Source organism: Denticeps clupeoides, chromosome 15, assembly GCF_900700375.1.
Source record: "Denticeps clupeoides chromosome 15, fDenClu1.1, whole genome shotgun sequence".
In the NCBI taxonomy this organism is placed as follows: Eukaryota; Metazoa; Chordata; class Actinopteri; order Clupeiformes; family Denticipitidae; genus Denticeps; species Denticeps clupeoides.
In genome coordinates, this window is record NC_041721.1 from 4365090 (window position 1) to 4386556 (window position 21467).

Sequence of the window (21467 nt, forward strand, 5' to 3'; positions counted from 1 at the left end):
TTAAACGCAAACCCTTAATATAAACGCCGTTAATCAAACGTTTCTGAGTTATGGCTTATTAAAAAGTCAGCATTTCCACAAACTTGTAGGCTCCGGTTCCCAGCCCTAAATTCATTCACAGCACTTTCCCATAATCTGATGTGCTTTTTCCACCAATTTGATGTGCCACAGTAAAATGGGACTGAAATGGGCAGTCTAAATATGACCCGAAGCTCACACTGGACCACGGACCTGGAGGAGCTGGAGCCCTGCAGTCAAATTCCGTAGCACTGATCTCCCATCAGATGAACTTTACTGATATTACGATAACACTCCTGATACCCCTTGTATGCAAGCCACGCCCAACTCTAACGCACAGGTTACCAGGGCTTTAATTCACCAGGAAAATATATAAAACACAAATCCAGACTAGCAGCAGCTGCTGAGGGTGGGTGGTACCACCACCAAAGTCCAGGTTCTGAACCCTTAAACTACATTTGTGTCTCTGAGCAAGACACTTGACCCTTTCGTTGCTCCAGGGACCAATTAGCGAACGGACAGAAGTGGTTTGGCTCACGTGGTCTGTTTCCTTGGGTCAACTTCAACTTTGATCTCTGAACTTTGCCGATTTGCGAATGGGGGGTGGGGGGGGGGGGTGGGGGGTATGATTGATGTAGTGATAGGTGAACGAGACAGACAGACAGACAGACACACGAGGGGAAATCTGAAATCAGATAGCACCAATTCTCCGTGCCCTTTTCATCGCGTGACCTCTCATCCATCATCATGTGACCTGATCTCTCAGCCCTTTGCCCTGGCAGATGCCCTCTGGAGAAATTAGACTGATGCTCATGCATTAAAAACCTTAAACGGTCTGATCGAACGGAAACCATCATGAGTTCAGAGGTCAGATTCTGAGGAAAACCATGATGAATGGAGGATTTTTTATGTTTTATTAAAAAAAATTAATTGCCATGTTTATTAAAAAAATAAGTATTTACATGCCTTAGAGAAAATAAAAAGGCAGGATCAGTTGTTGCCAGTTTGACATTAAATAGAGTAAATATCAGGAAATTAAAGACCTTTAACTATAGACCTAGGACTATACAACAGAGGTCAACATAGCCTCTTGTAGCAGCTGGTATAGGAGACAGTATAGAATATTACAAAAAAAGAATGACAAAAATATTGTTGTTTTTTTAAGTGGTGAAAAGCCTTTTATCAAACATATATTTACATACGTCTCAACGTGGATGGATGTACAAGAATTTTTCAGACAGACCGTACTGCTTATTTCCAAAAACAGCCACATCTTGACCTTGAGTTGGAACATTTTTTGGCATGTAGTTCAGCTGTGTCATGCTCAAGATAAAAAAAAAATAAATTAGGACCCATCATGTGTATTTCTTGCACGCTGAAAAATCTTGCATAATCCAGGGCCGGTGACTCTCCAGAAATATGGCTTTCCAGAGACGCCATCAATCTGCACTCCAGGTTCTGATACCGTCACCAACGCTGGAGTCCGGCAATAAATAAACCCACTGGTGGGCAGATAACATGGAAGGAAAAACACTGAGATAAAAACAGGCGATCAGTCAGATGCTTTAAGCTAGCCAGATCTATAAGACCCACACAATTTTGTAAAAAAAAAAAAAAAAAAAAAGGAGTGCCAGTAACACACTCATAAGTCATCCGTACCGTATGTACAGGTCTGCAAATCACACTGCCCGTCAAGGGCCACAGCAAACTCCCACATGGAGTCAAAAATAAAGAGATATCTGCCGCGTCTTCGCGACGAATGCGTTCGTGGCCTACGGCCATTTTCTTATCTTCAGTCTTCAATGATATTCAAGTTTTCCAGGCGATTGATTCGTTAAAGTCGTTAAGAAAAAAAAAAAAACTCCTCCAGTTCACCAGCAGAGCAACTGTGACTGGACCCGCGAACCCGCGGCCCTCCCGTTAAATTATTTATCCAAGTTTCCATCTATGTGCCAAAGGGAAACTCCTACAAAAAGGCTTGAAAAACCAATAATCCATCATTTGTTTTTGTAAATTCTTCCGCAAATATGTAAACTGCACACTGGTCATTAGAAGGCTTGCCAAGTACAAAATGGCAGCAAGCGCTGAAACGCTGTCCAGTTGCAAACAAGACTTTAGAAAAGAAAAAAAAAAAAAAAGTCTCGTATGACGTCAGGTAAATCCCGCTCGGATCCTCACACGTTCTCCGCGGTGGAATAATGTCGGAAGACCTTGTGTATCCAGTCCGAGTAGAAAGGCACGTTGACGAAGATGGCCGGCCTCTGGGCGATCCCACACCCCCGGCCGTGAATGCTCACCCCCATGATGACCTTGCTCTCGCGCTCCTGGCACACCAGCGGGCCGCCGTAGTCCTTCTGCAAGTCACGAGGTCCACGTGAGTTCGCCTCTAATGAACAGTGCCGACTGCGTACCTGATGGTGGATGAAGTGTGTGCTCACCTCGCACACGCCCTTGTCCTTCTCCCCGCCGGCGCAGAGCTTGCTCTCCGTGATCGGCAGGCTGCCGTTGTGGATGGCGGAGCACCTCTCGTTACACACCATGGGCAGGTTGACCACCTTGAGGAACCCCTCGTGTCCGGTGCCTGTAGCGGAGTCAAACACTCCGGTTGATCATTAAAGAAACACACTTGCAGCCTTAATAAACCGTTCTGGGTGCAAATTAGCACGAAGCGATTCGGCATAACGCGGTTCTCCAGCTGGCAGAACATGCGTTTTATGTATCACCTGGTTCTAAGTTGAACCATGTGTCTTCCTGAACAAGAACCTTTTTTTTTTGTTCTGTTAGTTTGGTGCTTTCCAGCTCAGTCAAATCCTTTTGGGCTTTATGCAACACCATCTCAGTTACTGTGTACATAATTAAATCAGTCTTAGAACAGGAAAAACACTGCCAGTGGAACGAACATCTTTATTATATTTACTAATTCAAGTATATAACCCTTTAAATTAAATTGTACTGCGTATTAAATACACTTTTTGTTAGATTTCATGTAAGAACAATCAAAGTCTGAATCTGTGTCAACATAAACTGATTCTAATTTTGAAGTGTTGTGTAAAAATCTGGGCATTTTCTTGCTCACTTCTTGCTCCAATAAGAGGCATTTTAAGCAAGGTAAAATGCCTCTTATTGGAGCAAGAAGTGAGCAAGAAAATGAACTGATAACCAAAACCCCTTTTCTTTCGTACTTTATGCAGGAATAAACATGAGCAAAAAATGTCTAGATGTTCTTTTCCATGATTTTGACAGACTTTGTTCTCCAAAACACACCTTTGCACATTGAGGCAATAGAGGTTCTCATCTTGTCTTCAGTAGTCCTACGGTCACATTTGCAGATCAGTGCAGGGCTGGAGGACTTTTGTTTTCAATTCATTTTTGGTTTCATCAATTAATTATTTTGAACAGGATGATTTTTGATTGTAGGGACCAGAAAATTTGAGATTGTGCAAGAAAAAATACAATCCAAATCTTGGCTACACTTTGTACCCTTTCCTCATCAATTCAAAATGTTTGCAAGCAGCTGAATTGGTGTGAGACGTTTAACAGCAACAGATATGATAAATGTTTGCAGTAAATGTGAACTGTGAGTTATGGCATGGTCTCCCTCTACCTTTGGTTTCCCCCCAGCCGTACATGCTGCAGTAGGTTCCCTCCTTGACCTCACACCCAGCTACAGGAAGCTGGATGGTCCACACGCTCTCAGACAGAGGGGCTGGCCTGCAGGAGAAGATGCATTTTCTGTATTACTCAATGACAAGCTTCTGAAGAGTGATCTAAGGCCTGCATGGGATGGGCACATTTGAAATAGATGTGCTACCAAAGCGCTGTAGTTCTAGCGCTTACTGTTCTAGTTTCAGCAGGGCCAGGTTGGAGCCTTCAGGTCCACAGACGACATGCGTGATCCGGCGGCTCTGTTTCTGGGAGGAGGAGTTGAGGTGGAGGAGGCCCACCTGCACACTGTACTCAGACAGGTCAGGAACACTGAGGACACAGGAGACGGTGAAGGCTTTATTTCATATCAAATTCATTCCAGCACATGCACCTCCCCATTATCTCAAATGAATGTGAACCAGAACGTGCTGCTTCATCCTCTTCCAGCGAACTAGTTAGTAGGATAATGTTTTTGTGTGTGTGTATTTGCTTGATTTATCCAGCACTGGGAGAGACTTAATTTCTAGCCCAAGACCTTGACCTAGAGTCAAGGCGTGTAATGGGAAAAAAAAAACAAAGCAGAACAGTGGAAAAGAACAATCAGCACAAAAGAACAATCATATGTCCCGTGTATAAGTGGCGGCCACTAGTGGCAGAGGGCTGCTACAGACGGGACGTGATGTAGAGTAAAGTCCTTAGACTTTAAAGATTTTACGAGTGGGCATATACTAAGGAATATTTATTTGAGACAATTGATGGTTGGTAATACGGCATTATCCAATTACTATAGCAAACATTTGGCACATTGTTAATAAATGTGCCAAAGCACGTGAATCGAGTCTGCAAACACATCTGAACAGTCTAAGATCAAAATTGTAAAGGTTTATTCATAAATAAAATATACTGCAATATTCCCGAAAAATACTGTGACTATGCATAAGATGAACTGTCTCCAGTGTTGGCTTGGAACTGATTCCACTTGATTTTAACTCACCAGATACACCATGGTATGCAAGAGATTCAGGATTCATCACTACAGTTCAAGTTCAACTTATTTTAGATTTGGAGTGAAACCAATCGTGCGGCAAGCACCAGAAGTTAAATCTGAGCACAAATCAGCCCAGCAGCTGTGCCCTGGACAGGAGACTGTAAAGGACACCTGTCATATTTCATGCTAGCACGCGTGTCCAGGGGAAAATGTGATAACATCACATTTTATGGTCAGACATAAACACAAGGCACTTTGATTGAGCCCTTGATTCAAGGGCAGGAAACAACGCAAGTGCAGAAGAAACGAAACTTCCCCGCCCTCGTCTGATTTCTGATTCCTGACAGCAGGATGTATCGAAATGCGGAGTAGAAGCTCACTACGGTACTGATTTTGTAGTGGAGGCCTTAACTGAATTAGATTCCAGTGAGTTCACGTATTGTTCTGCGTCAGGGGAGCAGGCTCTGGTTCCGATTGGGCTGTAGGGGTCATCCAGGCGACAGCATGAACAGCTGAACCCCGAGCTGCTTTTTCCATGTGTTCGCTGCAGCGAGGGGAGCCCAGCTCCAGGGAGAGAAGATCTGGGATGAGTAGTGATCTAAAACGCAGACTCCCTCCCTCCTTCCCTCGGCGTGCATTTGTGCAGATACACCGCGGGTCAGCGAGGGTCCCACTCCCACCGGTATGGCAGAACCACATGCATATATCACAACCAGGCACAGAAGCTAAACAGATCGGCGCCCCCAGGACCCCGGCGTCTCTTTCTACCTCCGCACGAGGACCTTCCACTGGCTCCTCATAAACAGGAAACTGCCCGCATCCTCACATCTTTGAGAAAGTCCAGAGGAACAGAGGAGATAGCAAGACAGACGGACAGACAGCCAGAGAGAGAGAGAGAGAGAGAGAGACGCACCAAAGAAGACGAGGGGCGGTAGAGCTGGACAGGGAGAGATGATATTACCAGGACGAGAAGCACTGCTGGTCGGTAAGAACCCATTCCTCCCTTATCAGTGAACCGCCACACCAGTGCATGTTCCTACAAACAAACAGCAGAACCAGAACTTGTGTTGCCATCTCAAGAATGTACCATTTCAAATGAGTTTATTTCATAAATTCCAGAGCCTCATTGGTAGCTAACACAATTTCATTGGCTATTACCATCCTTGATCACTCTGGAACTGATAAATAAACGTAGACAGCGGCAGATGAAGTATACAAACCACAGCGATGAGTAGAGATATATCCTCCTTTTAAACTTTCACTAGATTAAATAATGAATTAAGAACAAAACATTAAAAGCAACCAGTTTCTCTAAAAAATCATTTGAGTACACGGAAATATTCAGAAATAGATTTATTTTGAATTCAAAAGGCCAAATCAGATTTGAAACTATTACTGAAAGTAGTGTAAATTCATATGTTCTTGTCATGGTAAAAATGCTTCTCAATTTTGACAATTTTGACATTTTTATTAGGGATGTCAATCAATAATTTTTTTTACAACTAATGTAGCAAACAACGAATTGTGAATAATTACGATTAACTATTGTTGTAATATTTTTAACCCTTAGGGAGACAAATGTTGAAAAGCGACTTAAGCCTTAAGGGGACACTTGCACTAATGCTCGTAACAGGACTTCGAGTGGTGTGAAGTCACGCAGTGCCGAATTGAATTATGGGTCCGTTGCTTCACATTTATGGCAGTAAGTAAAAAAAAAGGTTTTGTAGTGCAAATTGAGCTAACCACCCAAATCAATTTATGCAATTTTGCCAAACACATTGGAAAATCAGTCAGGTTTATTTTGGATTAATTGGATTTATTTTAACACATTGCATATTTCTGATGAACTCGTTCATTTTGAAATCCATTCATAAGGAAAAAGAAATTTCTCCCCGACAAATAACGTACACAAAGGTCAGTTCTTTACTGTACACGAATGAATGAATTTGCCCCGCCCACTCACCCCTTCTGAATGCTGACTACCCAGCTGCCATCTCTCTGGACCGGGGTGCCGCCCACAATGCGCGTGGTTTTGTGGCTGAAGCAGGATGGCTTCGGCACGCTGACTTGAGTGACGGTTGGAAGAAAGAGAGAGTGTCAGGTCATGACCCCGAGCGGCCCGGCCCGAAAGGAGAGCGTGTTGGTGTGTGCAGAACTCACTCTTTGGCTGAGCCGTGCTCGAAGACGTTTTACCTGGCGGGAGAGAGAGAGAGAGAGAGAGGGGGGGGGGGGGTTATTTTATGAAGAGATCCATCAGGCAGCAGACGCGGCGTTAACGCAAGGAAAGAATAAAGGGCTAATCCCTGATAAATTACAGGCCCGCTGCGGTGGGCGCGCCGCCGAAGCGAGCCTAGGCTCCGGCGGCCCCGAAGATTGATGCCAAGCGCGCTCGAGAGCGAGTTTCATCACGCCGCGCGGATCAGCGCCAGCCACAAGAAGCCACCCCAGCCGGCGGAGTCACGGCTCTGTTCGAAGTTAAGTCGATGGGGGGGGGGTCGGGGGAGTCGTTACGTAAGGCCTGCGCCGCGTTACGGCCCGTGCCGAGTGGTGACAGGCGCAGGCAAACATCTCATGCCAGAGCCTGACGCGGTTCTGCTCGGCTAGCTTCATGCTACATACAAATGCCATGTTAGCATGGTCCCCGTCCATCATCTGCACTTGCGAGCACAACATGAGCGTAAAAATCAAACCGTCAGCACTTTGAAAGCCTCGCGTCAGCAGGCTCGCCGCAAAGCTCGAATCGCAGTTTTAATGCTCTCCATGCCGCCATGCGAAGGGGGACAATGCAGGCTCCTTAAAGGAGGACACAATATGGTCTCCTTGAAAGAGATTTCCACCGCAGCGCTTTGTGGTAAACATCTCGGTTGTTGTGATCAGAACAGGGCTGCGCCGGCTCGCCCGTCATTAGTACAAACGCTCATTGTGTTATCAACAAAGTCACGGGGGGGGGGGCAACCACACGAAAGGAGCAGTGGAGCAAAACCACGAGTTAAAAAAAAAAGATGGCCTCCACCAGGACTGAGACACTGAACGCGACCAGACAGAAGCTGCCACTCCGAACTGGCCCCAAAGAGCCAGAACCACGCCGAGTGGGCTGAGTGGGCGGAGTTAATGCTGTGGATATCCTCGAGTAGGTAATACCTGTTTGGCGTAGTGGGCGCGGCCTGTGCCTTTATTGTATTGTGGCTCCCGCTGAGGCCGGTGGTACACAAGTTCAGCGCCAGCCGAGCGCCGGTGCAGTCGAAAACTCGTCGTGATGTCACGATGCCACGGGATTGTCCACATTCGTAATTGTCCACGTTCGTAATGGCCCCACACCGCACGTGTGAGGCCACAGGCACCGAAATGCTGCTGGTTTTGGATGCGAGCTTCCCAACGCAGCATAATTCCTCCTAAGCAACAAAACACGTTTCCACGCATCTTCCAGCGTGTCTTTATTAATAATTCGTAAAATACGGCTGCTCGGGCAGAGGAGACGGCGAGACGCTGCACAGGTGAGGCGCTTGACAAATTCCGTTCTCGCGCCAGACCGTCTCAACGGTTCCACGCCGGTAAATCCACCGCATGACGGCTCTTCTCCTTCAGAACCAGACCGAGCGCAATGCATGATGGTCCACATTTTGGTGCGTGTCCCGACTACACAGAGAGTGAAATTTATAGCGGAGATTCGGCACAGCACGACAAAATGGCTGGATTAATGCACCGATAATTCACCCCATGACGGTGTCACCTGGATTTGATAATAAAAAGGTTTCAGCAATGTGTGTGAGATCAAGCATTGTTGATGGAAGAGGAGATTTCAGCACATTTATATTTACAGCATTTACCAGACAAGCTTATCCAGAGAGACTTACAATCAGCAGTTACAGGGACAGTCCCCCCCCGGAGACACTCAGGGTTAAGTGTCTTGCTCAGGGACACGATGGTAGTAAATGGGGTTCAAACCTGGGTCTTCGGGTTCTTAAAAGTGAAGTGATTGTCACATGTGATACACAGCAGCACAGCACACGGTGCACACAGTGAAATTTGTCCTCTGCATTTAACCCATCACCCTGAGTGAGCAGTGGGCACCATGACAGGCGCCCGGGGAGCAGTGTGTGGGGACGGTGCTTTGCTCAGTGGCACCTTGGTGGGTCGGGATTCGAACCGGCAACCTTATGATTACGGGGCCGCTTCCTTAACCGCTAGGCCACCACTACCCCATAGGCAAGTATGTTACCCACTAAGCCACTACCAGCCAGGACTGTTGTTAAAGTAAATATTTCATATTTAATGAATATTGAATATTGTTATTGCGTTATAATACATGTGAATTGTGGGCGATTGGCGGCTTGCGTTGTCACTCACAGCGTGGTAGTCGACAGTAGTCCCAGGGAATGGACGAGTTGCTCGTGTAGCACCAGGGGCCGTGTTTATCTCTGTCAGGGTTTCGGCACAAGTTTCGCTCAAGGCCAGCTGCAGAGTGTGTGTCCCCGCTGCATTAAACACACACACAAACACACACACACACAAGCCAAGCATCAGTTCCATCGCGCGAGTGGAAACTCTGAGTGTGCCGTTACCGTATGTTACTGATTCTTCACCATTTCGAGCCCCATAAAAGGAAGAGGCTGGTCCGTTTGAAGGGCTCTCTTGGGAAAGCCATGGAATGCACTGTGGAGCCTGCACCGTGCCGCTGAGATCTACACGCTTAAATGCAACATTACCCGCAGCCTCTGCATCTGATAGGACCCGAAACTGAGCTACCGCGCCGCATTCGGGCGACGGAGCCATCCGGCCAATGTGGATACGGGGCTGAGCGGCTGGAGGCGAGCTGGGCCGTCTCGTTGTGCAGAGACGGAGGCTTCGGGGCAATTCTGCACCCGCAGCCGACACGCAACAAGGCAGTGCTTCTTTTTTTTTTTTTTTTTTGTCGACGACGCCTTTTGACCTCCACGAAGCAGCCTGGCAGCCACATGAATAAAGCTGATTGGCTTTGATCTGCTGTGCAGAGTCGGGAAAAAAAGAACTTCCTGAGGTCGTGGGTCGCCTCTGGAACATGTCCGCATGCCTGAGACTTTTTTTTTTGGCTATTTAAATTCCCGTAAATTAAGGAACACTAACAGTTTCAGTTTAGCCCTGGATTATGGAACATTGAACGGGAGCCCTGCAATCTCTGAAGCTCAAGAAAAATTAGAATCGGTCTTAGTGTCCCATTCTACTATATCTAAAGTCTCTTTACAGCTACTTTTAGACAGTTCCCCAGGAGTTTGTAGCTTTAAATATCAATGTGTAGGAGAGAGGCCTATAGAAGTTGAGGTGGCATTCGCGGAAACAATGTCCCACTGTCCCACTGAGTCTTGCATTAAAAAATACAAAAAATACATTTTTACATCCAATCACCAACTGGAAGGCTTTGCGTGTTTTCCAGCCATGATGGTCGGTGGAGTTACTTTTTAGGGGAGTGGGTGGACAAAGCATGAGAAACGGGAGTTAACGTCATAATTCCAAATCTGACCATCTGCCACTCTCTGAATGACCAAAGCACTCTTTACACCTATCAACATTTCTACCCCATGCAGGACCATAGGCAGGCTAGGGGAACATGTATTAATGTTATATAATCTCATAAAGTCAAATTTTCATAATAGGGGACCTATTACAGGCAAACAAGTGCCTCAGCTTCCCCTGGTGCTTTAGTTTTTTTAGCAATAAAATAAACCTATATCATTAAAAAGCTTTTTCTGAGCACCAATTTAATATATTCTCAGTCTAAATCACCATCTAAAAGCAATTTGATTTTCTTTAAGGTCTGACATAATTTTTTATGTCTGACATAATGTCTGACATAATTTTTTACCAAACTATATCAGTTCAGCTGAGCTACGATTGAAGCAAATTATTCAGCCTGCACGATGTAAATGCATATACATAGACATACATGCAAATTACACCACAGACCAAAACAGCAGAGTATTTCACTTCTGGTAAACTGGTACCATGTCGAAATTGACAGCTTCACAGCTCTGTGCACTTTGTACATTTTTCAAAATTATAAAAAAGGGTCACGTTAAGCCTTGTGGTTGTGGAGCACGCTCAGAGCACCTAGTCCAGGAGGAGCTGAACTGTCGACTGTCTACCGCGATGTAAATCGACGGTCCATTCGGTCCGGAAAGACTGCAGGCGACTTTATTAAAAGAGTGAGAAAACACAGTACCTGTATATGTAATCTGTCCAGAGCCCACAGGGGACGCCAGAGCGGGTCTTCGACAGATTGCCTCGGTACGTCTCGCCCGTGTCCTCGTAGCAGTCTGGGTTAAGAGGCAAAGGAACAAAGTGGAACATGGTGTAACCATGTCTTGCCCAGCGCCAGCGGCTATTCAGCGCTTCAGGCCCCAATTTTCACGTGTTTGCGTTGTATTAGCAGGGAAATGGAGCATTATTTGTGGCATGGTTAATTTAACATCAGGGACCACTCTATCATCAGCGGTTTCTCAACATTTGTCTGCCAGCGGTTGTGTGGCGTTGAGAAAAAACAGACGTAAGTTAATACAATGATACCACAACTCGATGTGAGAAGGAAAAAAACAGAGAGACAGCATGTGTCCTCTTTTGAAATACAGGGGAAAACAGGGGGAAAATCCAGAAATATACTGCAACAGATGCTGTTTTTTTTCCACTTTTGAAGAATATGGAACAAGAACAGGCCCAAATAAACCAAACCACATTCATTTGGCTGAGGGACAGTTTCAGACGGAAAGAGGTCCACACGGGCCCACATATCCTGATCTGCTTACGCCTCCCACCAGAACCCTGAGCAGTGAAATTATAGCCTCACCTGTGCTGTCGGTGCTCACAGACTCACACCTGGGGATGCTGGTACAGAACGCCCTACGCACTTTTGGGTCAGTGGTGAAGCACCATGGACTCTCATCTCCATCAGGATTCCTGCAATAGTTCTGTCTCAGATCCCTGTTAACACACACACACACACACACACACACACACACACACACACACACACACACATATATTATGAGTGCAGATGCATGCATAAAGAAACATCTCCATACAAATGCATATGTATTTATATATTATATCATTTTCAGTACCATTCAAAAGTTAAGGGTCATTTAGAAATGGCCTTCTTTTTGGTTGGGAAATATTTTGGTCCGTTAAAAAGACATCAAAACGTCTATCTGGTCTATATGTTGTTGATGTTATAAATGTTTCTGATGACTGGAATGACACATAGAGAGGAAATTTATCAGCAACAATTACTGAACAATTATTCCCAATGGAATGCTGTGTTTGTTTGTTAAGCCAAGTCTCTCATTTTTTAAACTTCATAAATTATTAGAAACCCCCTTTCAATTATTTTAGTAAGCAATAAAATTAGCCAAATTCATACTAGTACGGTACCTAGTGCCTCAGCAGACATGAGTTCATGGGATTTTATAATTTTTTCTTAATTTTTTCCAAGGAAAAGGCAAAGACATTTGTAAATGGTAGTGTATATATTATGGTAGTGTATATATATTGACAAAAACAAATATATACACTACCATGGACCCATAGACACTTTGGTATCTTGTGGCCAGAGCAGGACCCCAGACCTGATGTCACTCACTTGCATTTGTAGTTCTGGGGGGTGTACGAGTGGTTGTGGGGGAACTGGGAGTCCCAGCGCTGGCAGACGATACCACTGGGGATCACGCTCACGTTGCCACGGTAACCCTCTCCCTGACCCCGGAAACAGGAAGTGGTCACATCTTCATCAGTGTCATTGTGAGGTTCTGAGGGTAGGAGCAGAGCACGTTCGTAAATGGATTTGAATATGTGTGAACGTGTGTATACGTGTGTGTAGACCCATGGCTGCCTTAATCCCTCAGGCTCAGGCCCCACTGCAGGCAGGCTGACGCACCGGCGATTTATGAGCTCCCGCTAGCAGCAGGGAGGAGCGCTACAGCGTGAGGTCCGCACCTGCAGCGGGAAATGTGTGTGTGTGTGTGATTGGGTGTCGAGTTAAGGCACATCACCCTGATGGATGCGCGGCCTGCGGCCAAACCAAACACCATGATCCCAAGCCACGGAGGGAATCCAGCTTTCACAGGAATCCCAAATATTCCCAACTATTGCGACTCCGAGGGCGCGAGTTGGAATTTTTATCCACTGGCCTAATATTACAAAAGCAGCCGTGAACACGTGAAGCCGCACAGCCATTACCAAGACACATGGCCGAGACCCGGAGGCGGATTTTCCTCTGCACCTCCGGGAGTCTCCAGACTCATTTGTCTCCTTGCTTAATTGTGTGTCTTTGCCAGTAATGAACTTTTAATCACAAGCGATCCAGACAAGGCCAGCGAGGGTCCAGAATGGAGTCGATGAATGCCATATCTCCGGTAATTAAACCTGCAGCTCCGCTCCAGTCCCCTCTTTCGTATCCCAGTCTTTCCCCTGTCCTCACATCTTCTTCTGCTGTTCTTGTGTAAACATGATCAATCCAAAATGGCTTTCAGCTGAGATCCACAATAAACCATCATAGCACCCTGAACATAAACAAAGGGCCGCTCTGTGTCTCCCACAGGCCTCCTTATTTCATTGGGGGGAGGCCACAGGCCAAACCACAGGCTCAGTGGGGTCCAATCAAGAACCCACGAACTCACGGTGAATCAATGACAAATGTCGACTCTTCATGACTCAGAGAGAAAATATGACAATAATAGTGCGAGCTCTTACCACACACAGTGATGTTGCAGAACTCCCAGCGCTTTTTGGGATCCATCGTATAACACCAGGGGCGCATGTCATTATTAGGATTGCGGCAGAGGTTATCATCTAGTCCTTTATCCTTGTACCTATAAGCACGGAGAAACCCATTTCAATCTTAATTACGGTCATAATGTGTTATGAACTATATAAAGTATGCCTTTTGCTTGGATCTTACTTGTGTGGATGGAAGTCATGTCCGTGGGGCCACTGTGTGTCCCACCTCTGACACTCCCGGCCACTCTCTGTGTGATCCATGGGACCTCGGTATCCCTCCCCCTTACAACTCACACACTCGACTGCAAACACACGCTTTTTTTTAATGAGCAGCGGTACCCCAAACGCAATGTTTAGCCCCGCACGTCAACACTTCCTGGCCTTTACCTTCTGCACACTGGGGAAGGCCACACTCCTCATGTCTTGTTTCCGGGTCCTTGGTGAAGCACCAGGGGCCGGTTGTCTCTCCTTTGGGATTTCGACAAAAGTTCTGCCTCAGGTCTTTCTTTTTTAGATCTCGAAAACTGCATGCACATCATGAGAGGGACCAAAAAAAATAAACAGCCAAACGATTAGCCATGGGTTTTTTTTGACTTATCATCCTGTCCTTTTCTCAGCATGCACAGTGTAAAAGTGCAGACAGTGTGATGGGACTTGACGACAGGGTCAGATCCTCCCTGCAAAAAGAAAAGCCATTACACTCTCGCATTACTCTCCCCCTCTCACAGTTCCATGCTGCCCCACTCTGCACCCCAAAAATTGCACACCATCACTCACTTCCACTTAGAGTGGGAACAGACTTTGTGGCAGGAGAAGCACAGTGATGGTTCGGACAGAAAACAGACTTAACGTTGCCCTGAAACCACACCCTGTGGAACCCCGGACCGTATTGAATACGGTGAAACACCGAGTGGCGGCAAAAAAAAAAAGCGTGGCCCGACCCCGGGGCCCTGATTACGATCTGGTTTTAACGGAGCGGTAAATAAAGCGCCTAAGTGCTTGGCACCACACTTTCGCAGCGGCATATGGTGAAACTCCCTTCTTCAGCACGAGGCCTGAGGTATGATGGTAATGATGTTGTGCTAACAGATTTTAGCCAGCCATCCGCCTCTCTCTGCCAAAGACCGGTCCCCGAGGTGCCCAGCCAGACGCTGCACACATACGCTCCAGACACGGGGCCTGGCTTTGCTTTGTGGTGAGAGCAGTTAAGCAAACCGAGAACACTTGACCCGAGACAAAATTTACACTCGCGGGTGACCGTACTGACTTCAGAGTCTGTGTACACCAGGAAATCGGACCGCGCTTATGTCCAGCGAAACGTCACAATAACTAAACAAAAGCCAGAATGACGCACGGAAAACATCAACATGGCGACAAAAACGAGCAGGAAAAGATGCAACAAGGCCAATCAAGTAGTTTGAAGCTCATTCATCCATTCAAACCCATGTGACATTGAAAACATATAGAGGCCGATTTTATCCCAGCCCCTGCGTTTCACAGAAGACCCGAGGAGGCCATGCTCTTCATAGCCTTGGCGGCTCATATTTTCTTCGATCCGTGGCTTTGTGTGCTCAGCTGGAGAGCAGACAGAACATGACTTCAGTCCATAAATCCAAAAACCCACTCTTTGAAAAGTTCCCCTCCCTGGGCAGCCCGCAACATTTCTCTAATCACTAACACTGCGAACGACGCTAATGTGGCTTATAAAGTAAACACGCGGCGCATAAACTCGTACAATTTGCAGGTGGGGGATTCTACAAAAACGCTGCCATTTGGGATTGAGGAGGATGGTGAACAGTACATTACAGATTTAGATCTTTTTTGATTTGATAATACCTGATAATGTCAGTAATGTCAGTTTAGGTGTCCCTTGTAATTAATAATATATTTTATTACGTAAAACAAATAAAGGAAAACACTGAATTTCTACTCTATAATCTGCAGAAAAGCATGACTTTTTTTTGTGTTAAACTTTGTATTCTTTGCTAAGAAAAATGCAATAAAATGCAATAATATCATGTAATGTTTGCAAAATATAACTTGACATATCTGTCATAACACAATACATACAATAAAAACATCTTTTTGTTTGTTTATTTATGACAAAAAGGTTGAATACTTTGCAAAAAAAGGTTATTATTATTTAACATCATGAAATCAAAATTGAACATCCTGTTGGTATGATGGGCAATGGGGACAGGCCAAATTCTTTATACTCTATAGAAAGACACAAGTACAAAGGTTCAAATGAATATCGCTATAATTTTTTTCTCAGCTAACTATTAAAAATCTGCGCAACAGCTTCATCCCACAGGCCATCAGACACCTGAACACTCTGAACTGACAAACATACACTCTACCTCTGATGTTCAGAACATTATACCTATTACATTTCTATTGCAGCAGAATGCGCTCATTGTTGCTCGCGCTGTCTGTATTGCTATTCTGCCATTCTTGCACTGCCCGTGTCCCATGTTTGCCTGTTGCACAGGTGCACTTTATGTCAGTACGTAACTTTGGAGTGAGAGCGGGCGGCGCCCAGGATAAAAGTCAGGTGGCCAGGGAGGACGCTGCATGCTCTTTGTTGAAAGAAATTCCCAGGGACGCTTGCCTTCTTTACAAACCCCTGAATGATCCTGCTTTTTGACCACGACCTTTGCCTGTCCTCGACCTTGAGTTTGCCTGCCAGGTTTGCCACGACGATAAACGCAGTTTCACTGCGTACTGTCTAACATGTATGTAACTGAAATGACAATAAAGCTCAACTTCAACTTGAACTTGTTCAAATGTAGGTTCATGAAAAGTTGTGGCAGCATTAGACACCGAACCTACTGAAATGGCACCGTTTCTGTAGAATCACCCAGGTAACTACGTGGATTCCGACTCAAAAAAAAATGTTGGGGGGAAAAGTAAACCAAGAGCAGCAGGTGCAGCGACAATATACTGTTGTAATGGACACACATTCTGCAGACAAATAAACAGTTAAAATACAGTTGAGTCCACAATGTCAAACTCGTGACCGTGCGTTGGTGCTTCTTAACAGTTGACGGGGACAGTTACTACATACAACAAGATGGTAGGTGTCAACCAGGTCAAGTCCTGTACTCTATAAAAACTCCACCCTTTTAATGTTTATAGACCCAAGTGTGTGTATGTAGGCGGGTGGGAGCCGTTACTTGTGCTCGTGAGGGATGGAGGCGGCCCAGGCTTGGCACGGGATCCCCGACTTGGTGACATTCCGTCTTCCTCGGTAGTTCTCCCCGGAACGGACGATGCACTCCCTGGCGTACTCTAGGAAAAAGCCAGTTGCAGGCGCGTTAAACAGCAGAACCGGCGACGCCGGGCTGCTGCTGACTTGCATGGAAGGAATTTGCAGGTGAAAGATGTCGGGCATCTAAACAGGCCCGTCTGATTTACTGGGACGCTTATTTGCCTTGTTTTTTATTTGTGCGCTGCTTGCCTAGAAAGCCATTAAAGAGCGGAGAAATGGCTCAGAGTGTTTACCGGGACGCAGAAGAATTTACTCCGAGGACAAGGAGACGCTGCCAAGACTCTCAGCTATAAAGATGCAACACTTACGTCCAACTCTGTTAACATCATGCTGAAGCAAGTGTAGCGAGGAACTCCAAAAAAGCTCATCATGCAAGGAATGTTTACCTTTCTTCTCATAAAGGTCATGGTCGGCTTTGTGCTGACCGTGTGCTCCTTTGCTTCGGTGGTCAAAAGGAAGCAAGTGGCATTTCCTGCTCTCTCGACCAAAATAAAAAGCCCTGCAAACCCCAAGGGGACGGAATTGGGACAATTAGTAGTAGGCGAAGAAGCGGATGTGTGTGTGTGTGTGTGTGTGTGTGTGTGTGTGTGTGAGAAGAACACGTTTTGTCCCAGCCCCACCTGCAGGTGAAAGACTTCTTGTTCTTGCTGCACTCTCGGGCACAGTCCTCCAAAGAGAACCTCTTCCTCACCCGAGAGGCGAGAGCACAGTCTGGACAGAGCAGCCAGGTGTCCTCCGTCTTGAGATACGTCTGCAGCGTGTGTTTCTCTGCGGGCAGGGAGAAGGCGAGATGCTGAGGAAACGCTGCAACGGCCAGGGAAGGTGACAGGACGTCATTCTAACCATCCTCCAAGTTGAGAAACTCTCCCGTGTCTCTGCTAGTGATGATAGTTAGAACGTCTGCCCACCCAAAAACACCCACCCACCCACCAATTTGTTCTCATTAGCACTCAGGGCCCCTGAAAGAGGAGCCCGGATCCCAGCTATGACATCATCCCCCTGATCACTCAGGGGGATGAGGTGTTAAAGGACACCAGCGAGGACAGCCAGCACCCTGCTCCCATTACTGGTACAGCCGCGGAATGCACTGCGTTTTGGTGCTGAAGGCCTTCAGTTTCAGCTACAGCTCTGAGCTGCACTGACGCAAACCCCTAGACCCCTGGACTCACGCATCAAAGAACGTATATGCCACGTGCCGAGTCCCACAGGGACTGATTCCAGGCCGTTGGGAAGAATCATTTGTGCTACATATTTCTATAGTGCATATACTGTCCCAGATATGGTTACAGAGGAAGGAAATGAACTGAGGACCTTGATCATGCATTTGTACTGAACACTGGGGACCAGACCACCGCTTTGAAGGGGCAGTGGTGGCCTAGAGGTTAAAGAAGCGGCCCTGTAATCAGAAGGTTGCCGGTTCGAATCCCGGTCACCGTCCCCACACACTGCTCCCCGGGCGCCTGTCACGGCTGCCCACTGCTCACCAAGAGTGACGGTTAAAAGCAGAGGACACATTTCGTTGTGTCGCCGTGTGCTGTGCTGCAGTGTTTCACAATGACAATCACTTCACTTTCACAGAAGCGCCCCCTGTTGGCAAAACTGACACCTCTCAGGAAAGCGTAAGAGTCAAGCCTCTACAAGAAGATGTTGGACCTTGTTGATTTATTACCTTCTTTCTCGTAAAGGTCGTGCTTTGGTTTGTATCCCCTCTGCGCACCTCCACTGTGACGGTCAAAGGGAAGCAATCTGCATGTTCGGTTCGAGTGATCAAAGCCGAATGCCCTGTACAAGCAGAGAGGACGCGGCAGAGTTCAGCGTAAAATCTTGGCTGGAGTTCGGACGGGTTTGTGTGTGTGTGTGTGTGTGTGTGTGTGTGTGTGCTGACCTGCAGGTGAAACTTCTCTTGTTCTTGCTACACTTGCGAGCGCAGTCTTCCAGCGAGAGGTTTTTCCTGCTCCTGGGGGAGGGAGAGCAGTCCGGGCAGAGCAGCCAGGTGTTCTCCATCTTCTGGTAGCCCTGCAGGGCGTGCTGAACGCCCTCTAGACCAGACAGATAGAGGCATCCATCAAGCATTCACACACACGGTTTTAACCCTTTTTGTGTCAGTGACAATGCGTTTGAGCAGGTAGGACAGGAAATTCAAGTGGCATCTCCACAGCACGTGGTCTATCGGTTAAAGCAGCGCACTAGTAATCGGAAGGTTGCGGGTTCAAATCCTGAACCCCCCCCCGGGCACCTGTCATGGCTGCCCACTGCTCACTAAGGGTGATGGTTAAATGCAGACGACACATTCTCACAACAGGAAGCCGCAGCTGAAACATCAAACCGTCCCTCAATATTGAACTTTGATGCCCTCATTGTCAACTTCTTGTCAAAATGAAGGCCTGCCCATATTCTAATAAACCACGGGGCCTGAAACCACTCCAGCGGAGCTCAGATAAACCCAGCGGTATCCATCGTGGTACTGTTCTTTCTAGAGGACCCCTGCCGGGTTGATGGACTGGTAAGGACAGATTATTAATGTTTGGGCCACACTGGAGCACATCTGGCAGTCATCGCTGTGTTATTCTATCGCCAATCTTGTCCATCAGCGGCCCAATTAAAGCGCTGTTCTGATCTCTCAACCCCCCCCCCGTTTCTGGGTGTGAATTCAACACTTCAGGGATGGCTGAGACGTCTACTCTGCACAATACGACGGATTCAGTGGTACAGTGGATGCAGCATTAGGAGTGGTCATTCCATGGTGAGTTTCAAGCGGTTTAGATGCGTCCTAAATGTTTACCATTGACATTTACGGCATTTACTAGACGCCCTTATCCAGAGCGACTTACAATCAGTAGTTACAGGGACAGTCCCCCTGGAGACACTCAGGGTTAAGTGTCTTGCTCAGGGACACAATGGTAGTAAGTGGGATTTGAACCGGGGTCTTCTGGCTCATAGGTGAGCGTGTTACCCGCTAGGCTACTACCACCCTTTTTCTTTTTTTTTTTTTTACCCTCACTCGACTTCTTTCTAGCAGCCTGGCAACCTTCGTCTCACCCTTAGATGTTGTAAATGTGAACCCGAGTTGCTACTATTGTCTCTGAACAATGCTCTTGGCCCCCATGTAGCTCTGAGGGAGGCGAAGCTGTAATTACCGAATTACAGCGTGGGGAATATTTCATGTCTGCGATGGGCCGCGGCCCACCAGGAATTGGGTTTGATGCTCCGGGGATGGAGGGATGCGCAGGCCTATATCCTCTCCGCAAAAGGAATAACAGAGGTCTGAGGTACATTTCTCTCTGGCTGATGTTTATGTACCACATCTGTTTCGGTGAATTCTTCAAAACCGAGAAATATGGAACGCAGCGTGCTGGCCAGATGTTACACAGCCCAGTAATGCTTTCTCGCGTTGGTGTCCCATTTTCTTTTCTTTTTTCCCCAAATCCTTGCATTCAAAGAGCACGTAATGCCAAAAATGTTTCAGCAGCACCCTGGGGTCAAACAGGAAACCTGACCAATCACAAGCCTGAACCCAACTCTGAGCTAGAGGTCATTATAGTGAACATGACCCATAACCCGGCGTCTCGTAATTAGGTATCGCTGTTGCAATTATGATATATATCGCCCCATCGGACATTCCAAGTTTGTCCAACACGTCCCTCCGTCCCAGCCCACAGTGCAGCTCCGAGGAGCCATGAGAGAGGGCAGCTGACCGGTCCTCCAGTCGAGCACAAATATACAGCCGAGGCCGGCGGGGGCATCACATGCACACAGTCCCCGGCTGACGGTTTACTTTACGGCTCCTGTACTATTCTCGCGCCAAAAAAACAAACGCGCGGGAGGCAAAGAAAATAGCGCGCCAGAAATATTCCCAGTGAAGGACATCTCCCCCCAGCCCAGCTTCCACCTAATATCTGATCATGCGGCTGTAACGAAACATTTCCCGGTGAAGAACATCTATACCGCACTATAACGTGTGAGGAAAGGTCCCCAACTCTTAAATCGCGCGTGTCATCTAATGCGAGTAAAATCAATACACAGAAAACATGAATTGCACATGGATACTCGAAACTAGGGAGGGAAAAAACAGTGTTCTGTACGCACACCATACACAGTGAGCAACCAAGAAACTCTCAGTTCTCAGAAAATAAAGACGTACCCCACTTTTCTCACTGGTGATGTTCTAGATGAGGGCACAGTCAACGACACCCCCCCCCAAAAAAAAAAATCACAGACTGACAATAACATTTACATTTACAGGATTTACCAGACGCCCTTATCCAGAGCGACTTACAATCAGTAGTTACAGGGACAGTCCCCCCCCTGGAGACACTTAGGGATAAGTGTCTTGCTCAGGGACACGATGGTAGTAAGTGGGGTTTGAACCTGGGTCTTCTGGTAATAAAAATAATGAGTCAGACTGGTGGTGTAAAATAGTCCTGCGTAAAATACAGATAACGGTCTGGAGAGCTGAAAACTTACCCAAATTAACCGCGAAAATGACGCAGCACAGCGCCCTGTACATCCACGGGATTCCCGCGTCCATGTCCGCCGGGGTGCGCGTTCGGGGTTCGGGGTTCGGGGGAAGCGCTCTGCAGCTCTTACCGGCGTATATGTCGCGATCCCGCAGTCGACTTAATGATTAAAGAGGGAAAAGCCCCCCATCCCCATCCTTACTGGAAGGAAGCCTTGCTTCGAGCCCACCCCCACGCACCTCCCCTGCACCCACGCACGCACTTTATCACACCGTCAGCCCCCCCCCCCCTCCCTATCCAGACGCGGGGCAATTAAAGAGGACTTGAGCCACACGCTGGGGGT

At 46.9% G+C, this 21467-nt stretch overlaps 1 protein-coding gene across 1 annotated transcript; it reads right to left on the bottom strand.

The window, feature by feature from the left end:
• Nucleotides 1-1672: 1672 nt before the first annotated feature.
• hgfa (hepatocyte growth factor a) lies at nt 1673-21262 on the bottom strand. The gene is made up of 20 exons (XM_028954758.1): nt 21132-21262; nt 18553-18706; nt 18337-18449; nt 17288-17435; nt 17054-17166; nt 16573-16687; nt 13784-13920; nt 13578-13698; nt 13370-13488; nt 12261-12426; nt 11469-11602; nt 10848-10941; nt 8999-9126; nt 6812-6844; nt 6615-6717; nt 5613-5687; nt 3856-3993; nt 3623-3729; nt 2457-2599; nt 1673-2372 (listed from the first exon to the last, which is right to left on the bottom strand). Exons 1-20 carry the CDS (start codon nt 21193-21195, stop codon nt 2193-2195), a joined length of 2385 nt encoding a protein of 794 aa, XP_028810591.1. The 5' UTR covers nt 21196-21262; the 3' UTR covers nt 1673-2192.
• Nucleotides 21263-21467: the final 205 nt, after the last annotated feature.

What these genes read in the sequence shown, in the direction of transcription:
- hgfa (XM_028954758.1), bottom strand. Translation starts at nt 21,195, where the DNA reads ATGGACGCGGGAATCCCGTGGATGTACAGGGCGCTGTGCTGCGTCATT. An exon ending in CATTTTCGCGGTTAATTTGG is followed by an intron (nt 18,707 to 21,131) that starts GTAAGTTTTCAG and finishes TGTCTGGTCTAG; the next exon opens with AGGGCGTTCAGCACGCCCTG. An exon ending in CTACTGTCGACTACCACGCT is followed by an intron (nt 6,845 to 8,998) that starts GTGAGTGACAAC and finishes CTCTCCCGCCAG; the next exon opens with GTAAAACGTCTTCGAGCACG.